General features: G+C 46.6%; 1 protein-coding gene across 4 annotated transcripts in view; it reads right to left on the bottom strand.

Moving 5' to 3' along the window:
• SPICE1 (spindle and centriole associated protein 1) overlaps positions 1-181 on the bottom strand; it is a 28,051-nt gene extending 27,870 nt beyond the window's left edge. For all 4 annotated transcript variants that reach the window (XM_062571588.1, XM_062571598.1, XM_062571605.1 and 1 more), the window contains exon 1: positions 71-181. In XM_062571588.1, the coding sequence (XP_062427572.1) occupies positions 71-163 (93 nt within the window). In that variant the 5' untranslated portion in view covers positions 164-181. The remainder of the gene's footprint in view (positions 1-70) is intronic.
• Between the last annotated feature and the right edge of the window lie 15,299 nt (positions 182-15,480).

The following is a 15,480-nucleotide window of genomic DNA, read 5'->3' as shown; positions in this document are numbered from 1 at the left end:
CGGGTACCGGCTACCCGCCGCAGGAGGAGGAAGAGGCCCGGCTCTCTACTCGAGAAAGAGAAGCACTTACGTCCCAGTCTCGCTTGGCCGCCGCCGGCTTCCTGGGGCCCTTCCTGCCCGCAGCCCAGGGCCCGCGGGGCCGCGGCCCGCGCAGCAACGACATCAACGGCGGCGGCGCGGACAGAGCAGGAGGCGGAAACGGCCGCACTCCGCCGCGGAGGCCCGAACAGCCTGCGCGCGCCCGCCCGTTGCCGAGGGGACGGGGCTCTTTCCCCGCCCCTGAGGGGAGGAACGCGGGCGACGGCTCGCCCCGGCGCGCGCGCCTCTAACGGTCGCCGCGCGGCTCAGCCCGCCTCGCGCGGCTCTAACGGTCGCCGCACGCTGCCCAGCGAAGCCCCCTGAGGGTACGACAGCCGCCTTCCCCAGGGTAACCTTCCCGCGCTGCCTCCCTCCTCCGCCACCACCGTGCCCCGCTGACGCCCCTCACCCCAAACCATTTCCCCCTGGCCCTGCGGTGAGCCTGACCGGGAACTCCGATCTCCTCCGCACGAAATGTGGGTCCCATACCCCGCACCCCGGCATCCTTATTCACCCGCGCCTCGCTCCGTGCTCTCCTCCAGCTTGGGCTGATACCGGCAGTGCCTGCAGCTCCCTCTCCGCTCGGCTTCTGCGGCAGGGAGGCAGCAGTGAGCCGCGTGAGGGAACATCCTCTCTCTCTGCTGGCAAGGTCTGCCCGTCCTGCCTTAATTTTTCTGCTCATTTATTTCATTAATATTTCTCCCTGCTGACTCCAAGGCCATCCTATAGTGTCTCTGCAAAGAAACCTGGGAAATTTTCCCCACTGAAAATGTATTTCAAATACTATGAAGGATGATCACTAACAGAATGTCACATGGGCTAATGAAATTAAGGAAACATCAAATTAAAGAGTGGCCTTTGATTGTGTTTCAACAAATAGAGAGTTCATCATCTCTGTCACTGAGGAAGTGTTTAGTTCCCTGTCCACAAGGAATACTGAGCTTCCACAAAGAGATCTGCTGTTTCAAAAGAGTTACTTAGCTTACAACGGAGTGCAATATCTTTCCTATAGACTTACCCCACAAATACACGACAGACCCTCCACTTATCTAGGCCACATGTATGGAGACAAGATGTAAATTACTTCGAAGGGTTTGAAAGCTGAACAGTTTTGTTCAACTTTGGCCTGACTGAAACGAACACATTTTGCATTACAGTGCGAGCTTAATATTTTATCTCTTAAGAGGCGGAAAGTGAAGATGTAGGTACTATCACCCTTTAATTCTAAACTTTCTTGCTCAAAAAGAAAAATTCCCTTTCACCAAGATTTCCTAGTTCTAGGTTCCTCATCAATCTAGTTGTGGGCTTACCAACATCACTGTAAAAATCCTCTTATGAAGATGCTTATGCTAATGATCAATGCACTGAGGGGAGGAATTGCTTTGCATGGGAAAATAAAAAAAGAGAAGAAAAGGAAGACTGAAGTTATGAAGGGAGAGAAAAAGTGATGGGAAAATACCATTAGCAAATGACCTCACCTGAGTGCTGCCAATGTGGCTGAGTCACTTATTATTTGGGAGGTTATGCCTGAACTTCAGTTTCCATCGACACATCCCCATAGATACCATATGCATATGCAGTCTCAAATGAACGTCGGACTTCAGCCTTAGGTACAAATCGTGGTTGTGAGCACATATGCAAGGCAAGGCACTGGAAAATTTGGAACCCAAAGGAAATGAATTAAGGACACACTGAGAATTCTCTCCTAACGTGGCTTTAAATTGTCTTGAAGAATAAGGTCTTTTGAAAAGGGTAAAAAAGCAATAAGGACACAAATAGATCAATCCACTTTGAAGTCTCTTAAACCTCAATGCTGTTACTAATTTACAAACAAATATAAATGTTAAATAGCTAATATAAGCTAACACAATACAAGCCAGAAATATTTCTCATTCAATTAGCCTATTCTCCAACAGTTCAGACACCCCTAAGAAAACGGGAAGCAGATTACTGTGTTTCTATCAGATGTTTTAAAAGCCCACCTACTTCATTTTGTTTTTCATACTACGTTTACAGCAGAGTCTGCAAATGCTCTATTAGCTCTGCAGAAGCCAGCTGAACATCTACAGCATCTACGTACTCCCGGTGGAACTTACATAAGATGGAAACCATATAGTCAGACAAACAGCTGTGATTTAAAACCATCAGGTTTTCCAATCAGTTTGGTTGATTATACATTTATACTCTCTTTTTTTCTCTCCCAAACTAGTATGATTTGGGAAATTCCTTTGTAATTAAGATCTTTTCTCCGTCCTGCATGTTTTTATAGCACTAATTACGAAGAGAAATGTCATTTCCCTACTATGTTTTTTTTTTTCAATAGCAGTGTGATTTTCTGTTCTGTGCTATGAAAAAAAATACCACACTTTTTTGAGCCTTTAGCTCAGTATTTTTTCTCCTTTGCACACAGCCACTCACAGCCCTAGGCTTTGCTTATACTGGGAAAATGAGCTGTGTTAAGAAATGTATTAGCTAATGCTTTAACTGCTGATAAACTGTGTTAGCCTAGATAGACATGTTTAAAATCTCATACATGCTAACCACAGTGCATGACCTAGAGCACACGTGCTGCCATCAGTTCAAACCACTGCAGTTAGCTGGAGAGACTACTGAACATTTTGTCCAACTCAGAACATGCAATGCTGTTTAGACCAATTCCAGAATTACCGTCAGCCTCCGACATGGCCAGATGTAAGGGCCCTGAGAGCCTCCCCCCTCCTGGAGGTCTGGCACCCCAGGCTCAGTGCACATGAGCAAATCCACACCCACAGAGATGCTTTCAAGCTGAGGCTCTAGAGCTCAGTCCCTGTGTGAGCTACAGCAGCAGCACAGCAATGTGGCCTCCTTGATTTAGACCCAGACCACGGCCTGCAGACTGACTTCTTGGCCTGGCCGCCAACCTGCCTCTTTGCTACAGACTTGCCTGGTGATCACCAGGTGATCACTGACCTTGGTTACTGTCATGAGACCTGACCCTGACTTGCTGACTCACATTCCTGGCTTGACCTTGGACCTGTCTCACCACCATAGACTTGTTTGGCTACCTGGACTCTTGGTTGATCCTGGCCAACCAGGCCCCTGCTGTGCCAGTCGGCATCCCTTAGGGAACAGCCAGCCTTTGTTGATCCCTGACACCAGAGTACTGTGGTACATACAAGAATACCTAAGTATTTCCACTAGTCCAGACCCATAGTCCACCTGGACCAGCATCTTCTCTTTTACAGTGACTGCTACTAGTTCTTCCTTCCAAAACATATGCTGCCATTCAAGCACAAGATCCGGATGGACTTGAGAAGGGAAAACATGATACTTATCTTTATCAAAGGGGTCAAGTGAAGAGTTACGAAACAGCCAACTTCTGTTTGTTATCTGGAAAGGTAATCAAACAAACTGTTCAACAATCGGCGTGCAAGCAACTGAATAAGAAAAAAATGTTGAGAAACAGGCAGTGTGGATTTGTCCAGAACAAATCATGTCAAAGTAATCCAATTTATTTCTTTACTAGGATAACTAACTTAGTAGGCCATGAAAGCAATAGATAGAACATTTTTTGACTTCAGTAGAGCTTTTGATATTGCCTTGAATACCAGCCTCATAAAGACAAATACGGCCCAGATGGAATTTATGTGAGAGGGGTGGATGACTGAAAAGCAATACTCAAAATGTGGTTGTGGATAATTCCCTGTAAATAGGAAGGCATATCAAATTAGGAGATCTGATCTGTTCCAAGATTAATTACTTTCATTAGTGACCTGGATGATGAAACTGATCTTTGCCTTTAAATATCTGTAAATAATATTGAGTCAAGCAGCACTTCAAGCACTTTGCAGGCGAGGATTTGAATAAAATCATAACATTGCTAAATTGCAGAAAAGCTCTGGAAACAGTAAGATGAATTTCAACAAAGGCAAGCAGAAAATATTACATTTTGGAAACTTGAATTCTCAAATTCAAAATGAGGAAAAAATGTGTAGGGTACCAAAACATACGTCAGCTCAGGGCAAGTACTTGAAGAATTTTGTAATTCTGCACTGGAAAGTGTGTACGTGGGCTACCACTTCTGTGTCATGAGGACAACACAGCTAGAGAAAGACAATGTGCAGATACCGTAGTGATCTCCTGCCTGGAAATACACACAGCACAAAATGACACAGAAATTATTAGTAGGTGCCAACGCCAGCTTGGAATGCAGAACACTAGTCCGGCGCCATCTGTCATATTGCTCTGAGTGACCCGGCATGGCCCAGGCATACTTTTCCTTTGCCTCATCTCCTCCTGTTCCAAGTCTCCCTCAAGTCTCTACTCTTGGAGAGGCATGAGAAGCCAAATGTGCTCCCTGGACTCCTCCCTGTGGCTGGAGTTATTCTTAAGTCTGGTAAGTACTAGAGGGCTGATGGCCACATAGGGCCATCTGTGGCTACATTTTGCGGGTCTGAAGAGGGATGTGGATGAGTACAGAGCTGCACAGGTCAGGAGTTCAGGGTACTATAGGTGCAGAAGGGTATCCACAAGCGCAACTACTCCTTGAAGTGCCTCAGAAGAGGTCACCCCATGTCATAGTAATAGGCAAGAGGGAGTTACAAGAGCTTGGGGGTGACATCACCAAGTCTTCTGGTCTGCAGGGCATAGCACAACACTCCAGGCTAAGAGACAACCATCATGCTGGATAGTCCATCTTGGAGGACATCTCACATGGGAGTTTTGCACTTGCTGCCACTTTGGGGGACTCTGACAGAAGGCAGGGTGACCTGAAAAGCAAGTCAGCTTCATGACAGACACAAGAATCACCGACAATTGTTTTGTTTGTTCTTGGCAGAGATCACGAAAAGGCTCACAGATCAAAATGATGGCAGAATGCAAGCTGAATTGTTCTGCTGAGCTTTACAGCAGGTTTTCATCTATATGAGAAGAGCAACCTCAGGAAACATCTTTCCATTTTGAAAACAAAATTCCCAGCTGGGAAGCTTCTGTGGCCAGACTCAACATAGTCAAAGAACATGGGTAGGCTTCATGAAATTGCAGCTTCTACAAGTTTGCCAGTGGTCTGGAAAACATTCCAAGCTATTTTCTAGCTATGTGCTGTCTTCTCTGATGTAAAAATGCATCCCTCTACCCAAGGATTTGACACATTTCCCAGACATGTTTTCAACAGAAGAGCACACATGGGGAAAGCAGTGAAAGAGAGACCCCTGGGACTTTCACAGCCCAACAGTATCACATTCATCTTGCTGAAAAGGCTAACAGCGTCACCACATTTTTAGTATCACAGAAGACTTAAACGATATACAATGCACCAAGCCATGCTTGACTTGACCAAATTCCCTTTTGCTCCAGCCTTTTGCACCCTGAGAAAAAAAATCACCTTTGGACCAAACTAAAAGATGGGACCATTCATCCCAAAGTTACGAACGGCCAAAAATAACTGCTGGGGACGGTCTTGCACAAGGCACGTCGCCCATCGCATCGTGACGCCCCAACCGCGCTGGTGCTCCGCAGGCACCACGGGGGCTTGTCAGGCAAGCGGTGCGTGAGCCACCCGGCCGCGGCTGTCACGGCCCCGTCCACGAGGCGCTGCGCGTACGAAGATGCTGGTGCGAGCTTCCACCGGGGCCCTTCGCCTCTCGGCACGGCCTCGGCACCTTCCCAAAGGGGAAAAAAGCTCCCTGACGCCCAGCCGCGGGGCCGGCCCGGCGTTTGGGCCCGTCCGCCTGGACCTCCCCCCGCCGGCGGGTCCTCCCCTCCGGGGGCCCAAGTTGCGCGCTGCCCCCGCAGCGCAGCGCAGCGCAGCACGCTGCACCGGGGGCACCGAGGGGAGGGAGGGGGGGATGTCCGAGGCGCGCTGCCTCCTCGCCTTCCCCACCCCCGTGCGTGCCGCCGAGCTATTTATTTAAATTGCAAATACAGCAGCTCGGCGCCCGCCCTGCCGGGGTAGAGGCAGCCCGGGTGCCGCACCGGGCGGCGCGCACACAGCTCGGCAGCGGCAGAGCCATGCTCGGGGCCCCGGGGGGCAGCGGCGGCGCCCTGCTCTGCGCCCTGCTCTGGGCGGCGGCGGCGGTGGCCGCCGGCCCCGGGGGCAGCCCCGCTCCAGGCGCCTTCGGCCGCCTCTACCGGGGCGCCGTGAACGTCAGCGCGGAGCGGGTCTACGCCTTCGCCTACAGCAGCCAGCCCGGGCAGGTAGGACCGCGGCGCCGGCAGAGGCACCGGGCCCGGCTCCGCCGTGTGGCGGGGGGCGCCTCTGCGGGGAGCCGGGGCTCCGCGCCCGCGGCCCGCGCCGCGCTGCCCCGCTGCCCTCCGCGCGTCCCCCCCCCCTCCCCGGCTCTGCGGGCACCGGCGGCCCTATGGGGGGCCGGTCGGGATGCGGCGCTTCTGGCGGCAGAAGGGGTTTCAAGTGTCCAGGAGAGGATATGGAGAATAGTAGCACTTTTCTTTCTTTCTTTTTTCTTCTTTTTCTTTCCTTTTTTTTTTTTTTTTTTTTTTTTTTTAGGAGGTGTACTTAATGAGGCTCGTTAAATACTGTGCTCCCCACTTGCATGCTTCACAGTGAGGTGGGGAGGGAGGGGGGGAATCAGGGGCTCCCCCGCGGGGGCCCGGGAGGTGCGGCAGGGCACACGGGTGACTTGTTGTGCAAGGTGACGGCATGCTGGAGGCACCACTATGTGAGAGGGGGAAATGCACCCTTTATGTGTGCAAGCCTCCCCCCACCCCTGGCATTTACTGTCATGTTTATCTCGAGCAGCCAAGTGGTACCTTGGAAACTTGGTCCCCGTTATTTGGGTTGGGTGTTAATTATTTGGTGAGATGCTTTGATGTTCTAAAACACAGGCTGATGAATCCTTTCCCTTCTTACCCTCAGTTGCACAGGATAAGAGAAAATGGAAAGCATCTCTCTTCCATGCTATATTTCTGATGTTTCAATATGGAGGGATTTGGTAGAGAGCATGATAACAAGGGGAGAAAAAAAGGCCTTTTTAATAATCCCTTGTTTGACTTTGCTTTGAAACACAAACAAAATCCAACCCCCCCTTTTTTTCCCCCTTCTTCTTCTTGTGTGTGTTACTATATAATAAAACATGCTTGGTATTTATTGGGGCAAGAGTTCTGGTTTGGGGCTGAGAGGCAAGTGAACCAACCCAGCTTTACTTTCCTCTTGGGTGTCGCCACTGAACACAGGAGGTCGAATGCAGATTTATGGCATAAGCTCCATTCTAGAAGCTCATGGTGATGTAAGTTAGGGTTCTTCGGGTTCTTGGAGTTATTGTGATGAGGGCCTGTCAGCAGACCAAATAAAGTTTGGGGCTTGTTAGCTGAGACAATGCACACAGTGACTTCAGTTAAAATGAATCCAGTTTGCTGGATTTAACTGTGCTGTTTAAAGCCCCAAGTTTTGTTGGATCCTTCTAGGAGAAAGTAAGCCTACTTCTCTCTCTCCAGAAGAATAACTTGGGTGATGGGGGGGGGAGGATACACAGCTGCTTTGTGGGGTTTCCAGGTATTTATATCCACCTTCTGCTTAATGGCTGCTCTCAGAGACAAGCCTGTTCCTGTGGCTTTGAAAAGCCCATAAGCCCAGGCTATTGCTGCAGTCAAACAGGAACTTTAGTGTTCCTCTCCATGTTCCTATGTGCTGAAACATAAAAATCTTTGTAGTGGTATTGAGCTGACCAAGAATATATCTAAGAGAGGAAACTTCAGATTTCAGGCTTACCTTTCCTTCCCCTCCCCTCCTTCTTTTTTCTTTTCAAGGCAGAACTCTAAGCACTGAACTGCCATGAACATGTTTCAAGAGGGCCATGCAGCTGTATCTTTCTATGAAAGCTAATTTGAAAGAGAAAACCTCTTGCAAAATAAAAAGGAGAAATGTGCTAGGAGGCTTTTGGGTGAGAGGTGCTCAAAACAGATCCTGAGGATAGCTCAGTGGGAGGCCCTATAGATGCTGCTCCTGAGATGAAGCAGCAGAAACCTCCAAGAATGTGTCTGGTGTGATCAGTGTAACTTGCTGCAGCTGTGTGCAACCCCCCATCCCAACTGTGGCCCTGGAAGTGGAGAGGCGAATGGAACTAGGGCTCCTCTTGCCAGCCTGGTCAGAGCTAGTGGCAGGTCTGTGCTGACAGTCCTGCATCTCCCTACGGGTGATTGTTGCTCAACATTTCGAAGCTGGGTGGTGCAAATCTTGACTTTAACAGGAGACCATGCTCTTGTAGACAGGCTTCTCTTGTGCAAGAGTTATAAAGATATTTAGCAGCATGCTGTCCACCACCACCAGCTTTGAATCAGAGTGCCTGATTCTGGGTAGTTGTTGGACTTTCTGAAGGAATATAATGTCTGCAAAAACTCAGTACATTAATCCTTTCCTCTCACTGCTGTCTTCAGCCCTGAACTACTAGTGAGCGAAGAGTCAGCCATCTGCCTGTCACTTGTAAGGTCCCTGCCCTTCCTGACCCATCTAGACTGCTCCCGTTTCTGGGCTGATGGCAGGCCAGCCAGTAGTCCCTTGTACCTTGAGGCAGATACTGCATAGACAATTAACCTTAGTTATGGGAAATTTAATTGAATAAAAAGAGCATTTTCCCCGTGGAAAGGCTGCAGTGGGTGAATGTAATTGCTTTCTCTCTGAAAATTTGAAGTGGTCTGGCTCTAAAAGGGTTTTGTTGGTCTTTTGGGTTCTGCTGGTACCCTCTCTGCTACCTCTCTCCTGGGGGCAGGTCTGCAAGCAAGGGACAATTTGGAGCCAAAGACAAGGCATGAGGGCTGGTTTGCGACTCCATCTATCCTCTGCAAATGCTCTGGTTAATTGTCTGCTATGAATGCCAGGGCATGTCTCAAAATGCAGTAGGATGGAGCAATGATTGAGTGATGGACTAAGGCAGGGAAGGAATGAAACAATTATTCTTGTTTTGGTGCTTCAGAGACCCAGCACTTTTTCTAGGGAGAATTATGCCTGCTTGATCTTAGAGGATATTCTTCATCCACATAATTTTCCTTATTACCTGGGTATGGATATGCCTGTGCCAGGAAAGGGGAAAAGCAAGTCTTACAACATCACTCGGAGGCAGATGTGTATAAATTGAAGTGTTCCCAGTGCAGAAAGTGCTACTTCTGGCTCTGGAGCAGAGCTGATTTGAGATAGGTAGATACTTCCCTTCTTTGCACCTCCTTTTCTGTGTATACAAAATTTTTAAAAAGGTGTTTATCTTCTGGCCAGATCTCTTAGCTGAAACTCCTGTGGATGTATACATCCCCTCTTCTGGGGATGGGTGGGGGGGAAGCCCTAGATGCTTTGCAGAAATACTTCACCAAGCATCTTAAGGCAGGAGAGCTGCCAGGCTGCTTTATACTTGGCAACTAGGATTTAGGCCCTAATTCCTGAGGTCAAACTGTAAAAGCAAAGCTGTGACAAAAGAGGAGGACACAGCCCCTCTGCTGTGAGGGGCTTATGGACAGAGGGAGGCACCAGGAACTCCTTCCTCAGTCTTGCATGGTAGAAAGTCTTAATTCATTGTGGAGTCTTTTTGAATGATTTTCTAGCTTCCTTTTTCTCCTCCTAATTGCACTTTGAAATTTCCTTCTCTGTACAGCTGTTTGTTTAATGTTTAACTGGATATGCAGAGAGGGGAAAAAAATAAAATCAGTTGTTATTCCAGTCCCTGTTCACCCATACTCTAACAACAAAGCCAGATGTGTGCTATTTAGGAAGCGGGTGATCAGTTAATTGGGCAAACAGGATTATCTTATTCTAGGGTTGTTTAAATTGGGGACATCCAGGACTGGGAAAAGGTGAATGTGGCACATGCACTTGAGTGTCTTAAATTCCACATATTCCGCATGTCCCTAGTTGGGAGCAGAAGGGTGTGGAGGGGAAATGGATATGCTGGAGTAGCCTGTGCGGCCATATGCGTGCCTAGAAGGCTGAACTTAAGTTGCAAAGTATTTTTGCTGGATTTACATTTGCTAAAAAAGGCTTTATGAAACAAGTGAGAAAGCCTGTTTAGTTCCACAATTGGAATAATACAAAGGCTTCCAGAAATTAAAAAAGGTTGGGAGGAAGCAATGAAGGAATTCAAATTGAGCTACTCTCTGCACTGCTCTAAGGTCTGACAGGCACTAATGATTATTTTGCTGGAAAAAAACAAACAGCACTCATTTTATTGTGCTTATGGGTATTTCCTGTACCAAGTCCTAACAGATGCAAGAGAGTATCTTGAGGAAGACTGCTGGAGACAACAGAAGTACTTCCTGGTCAGAGTTCAGATCAGCTGAAAGTGTGCATTGAAAGATGTTTGGACTATATTTAGAAAACCAAGTATCTGTGAGAAGAACAACTGTCTGCAAGTTTCAAACTTTCCTTTCTTAGGCAAAGCTGTTGCAGCCTAAACACTGCTCTTGGACATGCTGTTTTGCATCTTGGTTGTAATGTGTCCAAAAGCTGAGCAGTGGGCTGCACCTATTTTGGGAGAATAAGTGGGTGATATTTTCCTCCTACTCCCTTCCTGGGACTAGGAACAGATCCCCAGTCTCTGTTCCCATATGGCCCAGCCTTGCAGCAAGCAGTGATTGACGGTGGAATAAGCCTGGCTTCCCATGGCTGCATGGCTTCTCCATGTAGCCATCATGCCACGTGAGGATGCATGGCTCTGGAGCCACTGTATTTCCTATGTGGAGTCTATTTGAGGGATTAGGAGTAAAAACTGCCCTCAGTGAATGAGTGAGAAAGGTTGTGTACTGCCACAAGGCTTGCTAACACCACTACCATTCCTTTTTTTTTCATGATTGTAGATGGAAAAATATTGGCTTGTTTAAGGGAAGAGGGGAAGCAACACTGGTGAGAAGGATGGAAGTCTTTCGGTTAGATGCCTCAAACTGTATGACACCCTCTGATGGAGACAAGGTGCCCCAAAGAGTGTGAAGCATTTGGGTTCCTCTGTCTCCTAGTAAATAGAGTCTTTTATAATCCAGTTATGGACAGCAGTTGTGCCTGCTTTGCTCTAGACAAGGAGGCAGAACCCAAATTCATCCATACATTCCTCTGGGACTGTGTAACGAGTTATTTTTTTCAGATGAAAGCTATTTGTCGTAGCTGCAGGGAAACTCCTTGCTGTGCTACGCGGAGCAACTTCGTTTAATAAGTTTCAGTGATTAGATCTGTATTTACCATTCTCTACTTATTGTATATAAATGCAGGTCCCCCTAGAGCAGCACCTGTGTCTTACCTGAACTCCAGAAACTCCCCTTTTACCTCCAGCTTCTGAACTGTTTTTAAGCTGGATGTGTAGGACTCTTCTGGGCTGGAACAAGACTTCTTCAAAGTATCCCCTGGATCTCCTACGTGACTTCACTGTAACGTTAGTCTTGGTGGCCAGATTTTCACCCCACAGTTATGCCATGCATACAGTAAAACTTCTTGTTCCTGTTCGGAGATAGCCCAGCCTGAGCTGTCTGACATAGTGGGGGGAATAGGTTAGCATCTCTCTCTGTAATGCTGAGTGGAAGCCCACCCTTATATCCACAAAGATGCAGGCAAAAATCAGGTAAATTGGGAAGACTATAAATAGTTGAGTGTGAAGAAGGTCTAAGTTCTGCAAAACTCCTGTTACTGTAGGATATCCAGGAACTGAAACTGCTTTTTAGTTACTGGCTTGAGTCTGTTCACCACAGGATACTGGAAAGGCATTGCCATTTCTGGAGCTTAATGTTAAATGCCTTGCGAGGCAGAAGTTCAGGCACGGTGTCAAATCCAGAGAAGTTGAAGTAAAGGTATGGTGTTTGAAGTTTAGAGGGGCAGGCAGAAGCCCTGTGGAACAATTCTTGCATATTTAATAAGGTCTGGCTTTTTGAGAGGTGATAATTTAGACAGTGTAGAACAAGCTGTGTTTGGGATAGTCTCACTGCTGCTTATTCCCTCCCCGCCTCCCTTGCCTTGTCTGGAGTCATGCCAAAGTTTTTCGTTATGAAAGAAAGCACAAGTAAATTGAGGGAGAGATGATGTGGGGATCTGTTGAAGATAGGAGCTTGGCCTTTGCTTTCTGCAGCAGAAAATGTACTGTCTTGAAGGCTTTTGCTCTGGTAGAAATGGGATAGTTTAGGTGGAAGAAAAGTATGGGAGACAGCTTTGCAGAGGATCTGATCGGATAATCTCCTGAGGTCCCTGAAGACTTAAATTGCTCTGTGGCTTTCTGTGGTCTTGTACTGTGTTGTTTCCTCTAAGCAGAGGAGGAAAAGGAGAGCATACCTTGAAGGAGATGATCTGTTTGCAGGCTTTCCCCTAAAGCCTGAGGGGGTTTGCCCTGATTTCTTGTAGAGTGGCCCTTCAGATGGTGATATTTTTGTCTATTTTCTTTCTACTGTGTGAGCCAATGAGGTCGAGCCTAACATCTTGTCGTTGAACTGAAAGATGTCATTTGAATATGGATGGATATCTTTCTAAGTCTTAAAAATAAAAATGATTCTTTTCTTTTTGGGCTACCCTACTATTTAAAAGTAAAGCTGGTCAGGGTTTGTCATATGTTGTTTTCTGCCCCCTAACCCCCTGACTTTTAGATTAAAAAAAGGAAAAAGTTCTGAACAAGAGTAACTTTACCAAAATATGTTTCCTGATTTTGAATTCTTTCCAAGAACAATGCAGCAATTTATAATACAAACATTTACATTGTAAGTGGAGGCTGAAATGTCCTTAAATAACTTGTGCAGAAGTTGTTGGGTAAGAAGGTACATCTCTTCCTATGCAGACTTAGTCTGCTATTTCAAGGCATATGCAGGGAATGAAAGTGCAGTCTGTAAAAAAGCTGTATTGCAAGGGTGTGCCATCTGCTTAGCTTGAGAATATGGTTTAGTATATTTGCATAAGCAAACATTATTTCCCACTGGGTATATTTACAGAAACACAGAAAATTTCATAAATATTCCTCCTTACCTTCCCTATGCTGCTGCTTTTTTTGGAGCATACAAATTAGCAACTTCAGTACAGTTTGCAAAAACAAACAAAGAATGGTTAAAAAGAAAAAGCATGTAGGGCACAGAATTCAATCCACATCAGCACTGACAAGGAGAAATTTATGAGTTGCTGCAGTGAGCTGGGGGTGGCAGGCAGTTTAGAAAGGTTATAAACCCTTTGGTTTCAGGAGTTGTCCTAGCCCAGAGTTCCTGCTGTTGTGGACTTGGAAGACACTGTGTACTGAAAGTAGGTTATTTGTTCCTTAACTAGCTGTTCGAAAAGGATTTTCTTTTGTTTTCTGAGATCTATGAGGGTAGTCAGAAACAGGTACCCATTTGATCAAGCATGGCAGCTCCTGGATTATTTTTCTGGCTGTCTTACAGTCTCCCTGGTGACCTTGGTTTGAGGACTTTTTTAAAGATAAATATTAACATGTCTTATATTTGTCTTTCTTCCATTTATGCTGCACAGATACGCTGGCAAACAAGTGAATGCCTGGGAATGTCTATGGCAGACCATGAGTCCATTTTCAGCATATTTGAACGAAGTAGAAATTTTAAATGAAAATACTCATTCTGGAACAACTGCATTAATGTAACTGAGGCTATGCTTGACATATCCAGAGGCTGTCACTTTTATTCAGTATCCAAAGCAGTATAAACTTTCTGGCAGAATACTAGAGGGAAACTATGGGCCAATGTTATTTGGCAGATTGCTTTGAACAGCAATTAAGTTATTGACATTAGAGCATGAAGACAGGGAAAGGCTTAAAGGGAATGTTCCTTTGAGCTCTGCTCTGCTACTTTCCTGTTGGACAGGAGTGAAACTTGCACCTCATTAGAGGGCTGGAAAGAGATTCTGTAACTCCCTTGGTGTCTCGTAATTATTTTCCCTCAGTGGCTCAACATCCCCTGTTGCTTGGCAGTGGGAAGAGCGGCAGAGTTAGGCACTTGCAGGTACGTGGTTCATTCACTACCTCAATTGCTGTAGCTCATCTGACTGAATTCTACATTACTTAATTTCAGGGTTTGCATAAAAATGAAGCTCTTTTTTTTCTTGTGCACCAGCAAGCTGTAGCAATTTGATGGCTGCTGTAGATGTATCCTGCACTGAGACCTTGCATTGTAACTAACTGCTTGTGTGCTTGCTTGCCGGATGTGCTCCATGCCCACTGGTTTGGCTTGGTGCCTTATCAGGCTCACAAGGAAACACTGTTGCAACGTGGACTGATAATCCCTGAAGGCCTTGCAAGGAGAGGCTGCGTGTGGGTGCGGTGGAGGACATGGCTAAGCCTCAGTGTAGTTCCAAGGTTTTACTTAGCATCGAGCGGTGAACAGAAATCCACAGTAATGCTCTTGAAAACCTTTGCTCACTGCAGAAATTGTTGTTGCATCCTCCCTCTGCCCTTAAATTTGCATCCGCATGGTCTTAAACTGATGTGTACTCTCTGTGGGAAATGTAGGCTTAATTATCAATCCAAGGACTCTCTCATGTCAACAAGAGCCCAGTTTATTTTGCTTAATATTTGCAGCCATGTTGGTCCTGCTCAGCTGTGCGGATTTGGGACTGGCTCCTTCTGTCTGTTCCCATCTCGAGAAAGGAATTTAGTTGCTTTCCTTTCTTCTTCCCCTATCTCTGGGGAGGTGATAGAGCTGAACTGCAAATATTTGTCTTTCCTATTCTAACACATTTTTATGTAGTGCTGAGAGCTCTGTCTTTATTCAGCTGTCTAACTGCTCTGTCCACCTTGAAATGCAGGAAAAAAGCTCAAGTTCAGTGATCTAAAAAACAAAATTTTCATTAACTTAGCCAGTGAATACAGAGATACACATGACCTCAGCTTGGCAATGCTTCAGCTCCACAAAGGAAAAGGCAATAGGATGGTTATTGCTGAGAAATATCATGCAGGGCTTAGTGCTAAAGAGAGTATTTGGTACATGAGGTTATTTCCCTAGATCCAGTCTGGACTATCCCACCTGGAACCTACCTGCAGATTTCTGCAGGAGGCAAGGATTTCTGCATGGAGGATAGTGGTGAAGTAGAGCCTGTTGTCGTATTTGTGTACAAGGAGGGTGAAGAGAGACATAACCAGTTTTCTGTGGGGCTGGAAACCATCTGCTGAAAAGTGAAATCTCTCAGCAGTGTTGTCATTGCAGGAGGGGCTGCAACGTGGCAGACTGTCTTATTGCCCAGGCAAAGCTGCTGCTTCATCTCTCTATTAAGTGAGGAAGTGTGGGTGCTGAGGGATCTCACAGACTTTTACTCTAGTGTGGGGGATTTTTTTAATTAAAAATTTTGTTCTTTAGCTGGAATTCCCCTTGTATTTATGTGCAACACGGGTAGGGTCTTATTTCTGTGTTGAGAGAGGGGTGTGTGAGATCAGAATGGGGAGACCTTCTGTCAGAACTGCTTGTTCTTCAAATCTTTGGAGGGAATGGGGGGAGAAGGTCACTTTTTTCCCCTTCTGCCTGTTG

Source organism: Rhea pennata, chromosome 1 (assembly GCF_028389875.1).
Source record: "Rhea pennata isolate bPtePen1 chromosome 1, bPtePen1.pri, whole genome shotgun sequence".
NCBI classification, from domain to species: Eukaryota; Metazoa; Chordata; class Aves; order Rheiformes; family Rheidae; genus Rhea; species Rhea pennata.
The sequence above is the reverse complement of the archived record's forward strand: the minus strand, read 5'-3'. Positions and strand labels throughout refer to the sequence as shown.